Source organism: Fukomys damarensis, unplaced genomic scaffold (genome assembly GCF_012274545.1).
Source record: "Fukomys damarensis isolate Sample0158 unplaced genomic scaffold, DMR_v1.0_HiC HiC_scaffold_1, whole genome shotgun sequence".
NCBI classification, from domain to species: Eukaryota; Metazoa; Chordata; class Mammalia; order Rodentia; family Bathyergidae; genus Fukomys; species Fukomys damarensis.
In genome coordinates, this window is record NW_022900913.1 from 57,520,282 (window position 1) to 57,529,178 (window position 8,897).

The 8,897-nt window shown below is 44.1% G+C and overlaps 1 protein-coding gene across 1 annotated transcript in view; it reads right to left on the reverse strand.

The window, feature by feature from the left end:
- Positions 1-2,070: 2,070 nt before the first annotated feature.
- Gcnt4 (glucosaminyl (N-acetyl) transferase 4) overlaps positions 2,071-8,897 on the reverse strand; it is a 12,992-nt gene continuing 6,165 nt past the window's right edge. The window contains exon 2 of the mRNA XM_010635163.3: positions 2,071-4,645. Coding sequence (XP_010633465.1) covers positions 3,277-4,644 — 1,368 coding nt within the window. The 5' untranslated portion in view covers position 4,645 and the 3' untranslated portion in view covers positions 2,071-3,276. The remainder of the gene's footprint in view (positions 4,646-8,897) is intronic.

An 8,897-nucleotide genomic window follows, 5' to 3' on the forward strand; every position in this document is an offset into this window, starting at 1 on the left:
AAGCAAAACATTAAAAAGCACAACACTGGTCTTTAAATACATATTACAGTAGACTGTTCACATAATATAGATATATTTTAGTAGCTTTTCCATTACTAATATTATCTAATCTCCACATGTAATTTATAAACTAAGGTCCTGGTCTCATTTCTTAATAACTTAGGAGTCTAGATCCAATAAATACTCTACAAAGAATAATTTTGCAAGGCCAGGGATTTAGCTCAGGGGTGCCGCTGCCTTCCTGGTAAGCATAAGATCCCGAGTTCAATCCCTGGTACCAAAAAAAAAAAAAAAAAAAGAATTCTACAATACATACTGCATAACATTTCTGGACAGAGAAGGAATCGTACCTCAAGGTTTTAGGGAAGAAATGAGGTTTGAAGCCAGGTATGGTGACACACACCTGTAATCCCAGCACTCAGGAGGCTGAGGCAGGAGGATCGCTGTGAGTTTGAGACCAGCCTGGGCTACATAGTGAGTTCCAGGTCATTCTCTACTACATAGTGAGACCCTGTCTCAAAAAAAAAGAAAAAAGAAATGAGGTTTGAAGGCCTCTGAGGAAATGGCAGGGTCCAAAAGGCAAAAAAAAAAACATGGTCTGAGAAGCTCCCTGAAATGTAAGGAACTGAGTGCAGGGACAGGTGTCACAGGGGAAGAAGGCGATGCAGCCTCTGCATCTTTGCCTCTTCCACTTGATGTAGCAGGAAAGTAATGAGCAACCTGGACACTATGTAATAACCTGGGGATAGAATCATTTCTCACCAGGAAACAAGACCCTTGGAAAGCAGGCTGACACTTGTCTGGCAGCATTTACACCTACTCTGAAGGCTAAAGGCATAAAAAATAAGATTTCAACAGGACCCTGTGTATTACTTCCTGGATGGTGGGCAAAGAATTTCTGCCCCCACTCCCAAGCTAAGCCACTGGGGCAAGTTGCTAATCATACTGGCTTCAGAAGGACCAGCCAGGTGTGGTGGCGCATGCCTGTAATCCCAGCACTCAGGAGGCTGAGGCAGGAGGATCACTGTGAGTTCGAGACCAGCCTGGGCTAAATAGTGAGTTTCAGGTCAATCTCAACTACATAGTGAGGCCCTGTCTCAAAAACAAAACAAAACAAAACAAAAAACAACCAAATGTTGGGATTGGGGATTTTCTCAGTTCCAGACTTGGTGACAGAAGTTGCCTCTGCAACTGTGGGCTCCATTCTATGGAATGTTCCCTTGGAAAGGTAACTGTTTAAATCTCACAATGGAGCTGGTTCTATGTTTGCCTTATACTTACTACAGTCTGATATTTCAAAATATATGTCATTTTCAAACCACTTCATATGCCATTTTCAAAAAAAACAAAACAAAGCAATAATTGTGAGGAAGCCAGGACAGGCACCCAAGTGCTTACAACAAAAACCAGACCCGAGGCTCACAGACGGCCCAGGGACTTGTCTGGCATTCCACACACCAAAGAACCAGTTCAGGGCCTCTGAGGAACCCCTCCTGGAAAGGGCAGCTTCTGCTTAAGAATGGGCTTGGTAAGACTTGTTTCCTGAAGAAGGAAGCAACTTGAAAGGGGATTTAAAAAGTGGACAAACAAGTGAGAGACAGACAGGAGAGACAAGTGGTGCCCCCTGGCAGTTAGTGTCAACTATTTAAACAAGCAAACTACATTTTACATGCAGAATAAATAATTTTAAAAATACTTAGATACTCAGTCTTCTAAATAGTCTTATTTTGGCCTTGACTAATGAGCACATCTCTAAGAAACTCCTGAGGCTGACTTCAAAACATAAGCGTCTTTACATGAGTTCTACCATTTCCCAGAGACTGGAGAAAAAGTGTCTATTTTCAGGACCCTGTTCCAGCACAATATAGTCATTGTGCAAGTGTGGGCATGTATTTGGATATGTGAATAAAATCATATATTAGTGTGTGTGTGTGTGTGTGTATATATATATATGGTATATAGTATAATATACAGTCATCAATACATATATATAACATGTAGTATATGCTAACATATATTAGTATTAGATATACTAACACATACTATATATATTATACTGTGTATTTTATTTATACACACGCACACACATATTATCATAGGTGTGCATTTCACAATATAGCATTAGTCTTCTTGCTGTGTCCTTGGGAAGTTACCTTTTTTCTCTTTGAATCTGAGTTGTGAAGAAGACCACAATGAACTTAGAGCTTTTGCTATTTGAAATTTGCATTCCACTTACGCAAAGGTCAAAAAAGAAAAATTTTTAAATGAGCATAATGATTAGTTCAGAATGCAGTTACATTTCATGCAACGTTGTCAAGATAAATTGGTGACTGATAGTTCCGTAAGTGGGACTCATTCCACAGGGAGTGTTCCATCTTTGCCTAAAATGCTAACCTAAAAAAGGAGACTCAGGTTTAAGGTATAGGTGTGTGATGCTTTGAACACTTTTATCAGTTATGTTCTGTCAGTAAATGTGCTGAAACAGTTGAGTTAAAAAAAAGAAGTCTTCAATGACAACAATATGTGACAGGGTGCAAAAGCTGAATAAACTCTGTTTTCCTCTCAGGCACATCCACCCTGCTCCCCCATCACAAACAGCCCTGCTGCTGTCCTGCCACCCACATACACATGGTCCCCTCGACCTTGAAATGAACAATGAGGCACCAAAAGGTGAATGAAGCTTTGGCAAGCAGGCAATCAGACAATTCTCTGAGCTTTGCTGAGGTAGTGGAGTCTCTCTAAGATTTTAATGGTTAAGAAACATCTACAACCCTGAATTAAGAGACAAGCAGAATGCTGGCACTGAATCTACATACTATTCTGAAGTGGGTGGTTTACAGGTTCACCTCATATTCTGTCTTCAGCAGAATCTTCACCATTACGTGGAGAATACGAAGATATGGAGATCAGCGTATGAAGAGGGTAAGCCATGACTTCCTGAGGGCATTGTGCAACTCATCACAATTTAGATTTAATTTCTGAATGTTTTCTAAAAAAGTGCCTGGTGTGCAGTGGGTGCTTAATAAATATTTGATAAATGACTATTTAAGACCTTTGATTTAGTTCAGTGAGATTACAAGCAAAAACAAAACACTGAAAAAACCAACCAACTCTAAGCTTGTAACATGAAAGTCTAGATGTCTTTCCTCAGTACATGAGTTTGAGATGACTTTCAAACTATGAGAAGATTGTTTTCAAATGGTAGTGGACATAGTATAGTAAACACTTCTGTATTAACTCTGATATACCAGAGATCTTCATATTTTCATCATTTTACTATGAAGATGTGATTGAGGGATTTTTATCCATTAATACCCTTTCTGAAGACAGAGTGATCCACTCTTTCTGTTGTTCTTCAAGCTTTTCTGCCAAGCATTTAATCAAGATAGGATCAACCCTAGAATCAAATTTATTTGCGAACCAATGTCCATCTTTTATGAGCCATCTCAATTCTGCAGCCCCGTAAATACAAACACTCCGAAGATGAGCGCCAGTACAACTGGGATAGAAAAAGCCTTCGTAATAATTCCATTTGACAAGGCGGGTCTTACTCTGTAGGTCAGACACATCCTGGGCTGACCTGGAAATCTCCCCAGGTATACCTGGTACCCTGATTAAAGTAGCCCAGAAGTGCTCATCGGGGGAGTATGTATCCTTAGACCAGGCAAAAAAGTCTTCAATGAGGGAGCTGTTGAAAATATATTTAATAAATGTGCGGCTCAAAATGAAATAGGCACTGCCCACAAATATCTCAAGGTTATGAGGGGGTGCTTCCTTGGAGATGTTCGTCCTTATTGGTAGCTTCATGTATTCATAAGGCACTCGTCTCAGCTCATGGTGATAAGTAAATCTTTCCATCTTACTGTTAGAGGGTTTCACTGTCTCCAACATGTTTGCTCCATTGAGTTTCTTCAACTCTGACACTAATTCAAAATTTGACTTCAGGGGAAAATCTTGCCCACATAAGTTGATGACATATTTCCATGGAACTGAAGACCTCAGAAGGTCTGACAGGCAATTTAAATCAGCTTGGAGTCTGGAAATGTGGGCATATTCCACAGCCTCTAACTTGGAAGTAATGAAAATATTAGGGAAGCACTTAGCCAAGTTGTTCATGGCCACTTTGAAGGCATCGGATGACTTAAGGTCGTAATGGATGCAGTAGATATTGTGTTGGTTGTATATAGCATGGACGAGCCTTTCAACCATAATTGCGTCTTTATGGACAACCAAAGAATAAGCAATTGGGAAGCTCTTCTCCTCCCTTGACACGAGCTTATGATGGTACCTTCTTAGAGCCTGATAAATGTCACAATCACTGGTCATTGCCACCACGTCATCATCATCCAAGTCGATGATATCCCGTTTCCGTATCTCCAGGCTCTTGCCAATTTCCAAAGGCTCCTGCTCATAGATCCCAGAACAGTTAACTTCATACCTGACTTCATCCTTAATGTGGGTGTACCTGTTTCTTACAAAAGGCGAGGTGCTTAAGGAGTACTCCACCAAGTAAATGCCTCGCTGAGGGAAGAGGAGCCTTCCCACATTTAGAAGCTTTAATAGAGAGAACAGCCATAGGGTTAAAAACAGGATGAAAACTTTCTGCTGGAGGATGTATTTAAAACAACATTTGAATATCTTCATTCTGTGAGAAAAAAGTAAAAATTAATTAAGAAATATTAAGTGTTAAGGGAAAATAAATTATTCCAACATTTATTGGGTATCTACCACATGCCCATCAGGATGCTATCCAAAGACAAACAAAGCTCTTGCCTTCAAAAGAATTCGGTTATAAAGTGATGGGGATACATAGAGCCATAGTATTTTGTGATAAGCTGTATTAACTGTGCCTAATTTTGACCTTGGAATGACAAGATGTTGCCTTGTCCTTCAGGGGTCAGTTTTCCATACCTTTGTAACTAGGGGTGGGAACCTTGACCTTGAGCTCCAATGGAGAGAACCCTACCGGGTTCTGCTGGAGAAAGCAGAAAGCTGAGACCAGAGTGAATCAAGAACCCTGAGCTGACTGGGAATCCCTCAACCCAGGTGTTCATTTACCCCAGTTGCTGTCTGGACCTGAAAGTGGGGTGGGGTGGAGAAGACAGGATGGATCTGAGGCATGTTTACCAGGTGTTCTGCAAATGTGGGTGTGAGGAAGGGGACAGAGACCACTCGAGTTTCAAGCTTAAGTGGATGGTCTCACCATGTACAGACAACTCAGGAAAGGAGAGAATGTGTGCCTGGTTCTGGCCTCCTCAAGGCCAAGCCCCTGCAGGACGTCCAAGAGGAGATGATCACAGCCAAGTCGATGATCACCTCTGAAGCTTGGTGAGAAGTAAGGGCTGGAGAAAAAGGTGTTGGCATTGTATGTGAGGAAGCTGAAGTCCAGAGAGAGAGGCCGGAGTGTATGACCAGAGCAGTGAGCTGGGAAAGAGCCCAGGGCACCCTCAGAGAGGCTAGGTGTGGCTGCCAGAACAGGCTTTGGCAGCACGGCTCAAGGTCATCAAGGCAGTTCCAGAAGACTGGACATGCCTGTGGGATGAGGGGGTGTAACAAGAGAAAGCCCAATCAACAGAGTTGTGTACATTCTGCTATTCCTGCTAAGTAGGCATATATAGGAAGTGGCTTACATAATGGGCTTTCTTACACAAAGTACGTTTTTGGTTTTTTCTTTTCTTTATTGGTTTGGGGAATTTCTAATTAGCATTAGTTAACACCCCTTCCCCCTCATAAAGTGAAAATAGGGTTACAAATTCTTTCAGAGTGGTCATTTAGCTGGCACTTTCACCCTTTCATACCTCCTGCCCCAGCTATGGGGCCTCCACTCCCTCCCACACCTGCCCTTCCTATTGGGAAGGCAGAAGGGGACCCTGGAGCAGCCCTGCACCTGCCATTCTGACCCACTCCTTGCCCAACAGGTCATCCTGCCTCTCCTGGCCTCAGCCTTTCCTGTGCTTTGAAAGGATCCACCCTGCAGTACTATCCGATCCAAGACAAATTAACAGCCTTCACCCGTCTACCATGGCCAGAAAGTCCTTTCACTGAAAAAGCACTTCTTTTTTCTCAATCTTGCTGGGGGGCTGCTGGCCTCTCCTCAGCTAAGGTGGGAAGTCAGCGTCTCAGCCTCACACTGATCAGTCAAGGAGAAGGCAACCCCTGAAGGAGGCGAGAAGACCAAACTCCCAACCTTGCTTTGGCTGGGGCTTTCCTAGGATAAAGACACCGTGTGGCACCTTGGGATGAGATCAGCAGGGAGCGCCTGGAGCGCCTGGAGCTGCAGGGTCAAGGGACAGGAAAGGCAGGGGAGGTCGGCAGGGGGCTCGCCCACATTCTAGGCCTGCGGAGACTCCAGGACTGGGCTAGTCCTCCAACTGGACGGGCTCCAGGGAGGCCAGGTTGGTCTGCCCCTCCCGGGGGCTGTACTCTGATAGTTACATTACCAGCAACTTCCCTTGGGAAGTTACCTCCTCCCAGGCAGACAAGGAAGCTGACCTGAGGGTTTTATTGCCATCTACACACAAATTCCCAGAGATAAGACAACTGAAGAAAGAAAATGAGAGCAAGGTTCGGTGGCTACAACTGACAGCTCAGGTGAAATAGGTCTATGCTAATTCAATAAAAGCCGCTGCTCATATCAGTCCCAACAGGGATGTTTCATAAAGCATTTCCCCAATATACCCTTTTCCCCAGCTCTCCCAGGCTGGAAGCCTCCAAGGGAGCAAGAGCACAGAGAGCCCTTTCCAGTGAGCTCTTCTTAAACTAGCACTTTTAATGGCCAAGACTGTAGTGAAATAGGATGCTTCCTTTTGCAGGGAAAGAAGGGAAATGGTACATGGAGAATGGGCAGAAGGAAGCCTGGCACAGTGGCACACACCTGTAACCCCAGCACTCTGGTAGGCCAAGGCAGGAGAATATCAAGTTCAAGCCCAGCCTGGGCAAATTAGCAACTTAGAGAAACCCTATCTCAGTATTTAAAAAAATTTTTAAAAGGCAGACGGGGGGCTGTGGCTATAGCTCAGTGCAAAGGTCCTGGGTTCAACACTTAGTGTGGAAAAAAAGGGGGCCAAGAAGGAGATCGAGAAGAAAAGTATTGAGTGTTTCTGAGTAGGGACTAAGAATTGCACACCTGGAATTCATTCCAGTACCTCACAGGTTGTGGGGCACGGGGGAAAGAGATGAAAGTAGCTAGGTTTCAGGATGCCACAGACCTGGATTTGAGCCCTTGGAGTACTTGTAGCTACAGGACTTTGGTTAAACTAGGTAACCTCTCCCAGGACCAGTTTTCTTTTTTCAAAGTAAGAATGGGAGGACCGAAGCTCAACACACCTAAGCAGCCTATTTATCAGTGCCTAGCTCATCTGATTCCACTCTTGGGGCTTTCCTGTACACTAGACATGGCTTGATGATTTTATTTCTCAAAGAAAAGAATCCTGGAGACAGTCTGATGCAGACTGATTAAGAAATAATGATGGCCCTTGGCTCTTCAGATCTGAGTAGGAGGTGGTGGTAAAGAAGGACAAAGTTGCTGAGAGCTAAGGCCTCGCTCAGATGCTGGGGAGGAAAAAAGGAGGCCACATTTGGTCCTGCCATGACCTGCACTGGCCAAGCAACAGGGCCTTCAGCCCAAAGCAAGCCCTGCAGTCAGCTCTGGGCTGGCCTGTCCAGCACCTGGACCTCAGTCAGTGCCCTCAACTACTCCACAACTATGCATTCCCTGGGAGAAACAGTTCTGATGGCCGGATGCGGTAATGCTTGGAAAGCGCTCTCGCACAGACCAGGCCCACGTGGGAAACGCTAGCTGTGCCTTCCTCAGCCCCACCCCCATTTCTCAAACCACCCTCCTACTCCCACTCATCAATAAATCCTACCCACACACAGGGCACAGGGCCTTTGGTTTCACTCTTGTGTATGTGCGATGCTGGAGATTGAACCCAAGGTCTCATTTGTGCTAGGCAAGTGCTCTACCAACAAGTTACATTCTGAGCCTATTTTTCTATAGCCTACTTTTCAATCTACCTCCTACTTACCCCAAAAGTTTCAGCAAAAATTCAGTATTTTAGAATTACTGCTTGACTACCTCTGTCCCATGCTCTTTACAACTTAACATTATTATTGATGTAGAATCATTCATTAAGGAGGAGTTACTAGGGGAATTGTCTTAAGTATTCCACATGTAATAACTCAAAGAGGTAAGTGCTCACATAGATCAAAGAGGTAAGCACTGGTAAAATCCCTCTTTTATGAAAAAGGTAGCCGAGGTGCACAAGGCAATTAGAAGCTGCCTAAGGTTACAGATGTGGAAAGTGCTTTGGCGGGAATGTGAACCCAGAGTCTTGTAGCAAGACACACTCTTAGCCCTTTGTGCAGCACTGCCTCTTGGAATACAAAGAAAAAATTCCCCATATTTTCTGCCACAGCTTAGCCCTTGGCTAGTTTTTCTCACTCTGCATCTTATTAAACTGTGCTAAAGCAGAAACAGAAGTGAACTTCCCACTGCCGGAGGCCCTGAGACCTTCCACCCAGTGAGGAGAACTGACACAAGCTTGGTGCTGCGAGCTTGGTGGGGAGCTGGGCAATGAGTCCCATCTGTGCTCCCTCCCAGCCAGAGGCTGGGGCAGCCAGGGAGCCAATGAGGAGACGAGTCCCTTTCCAAGCCCTGGGAACAGCTAGTAGGAAGCTGAGCAAGCTCCTTCTAGAAGATTCTGCCCTCAGTGACGTCTGTCTCCTAATTTCTCACCAGTGACTTCCTGAGTCATTTCTTCTTGTACTAATCTGTGACACAATTTGGGCTGTCTGAGAATTACCAATTCTTTAAAAATGTTTTCTTGGTGAAATTTCTCTCCAGAGTCTATTCCCTCTAAGGGCAGTCTTAAAGTTCTCACTTTTTTTTTTTTTTT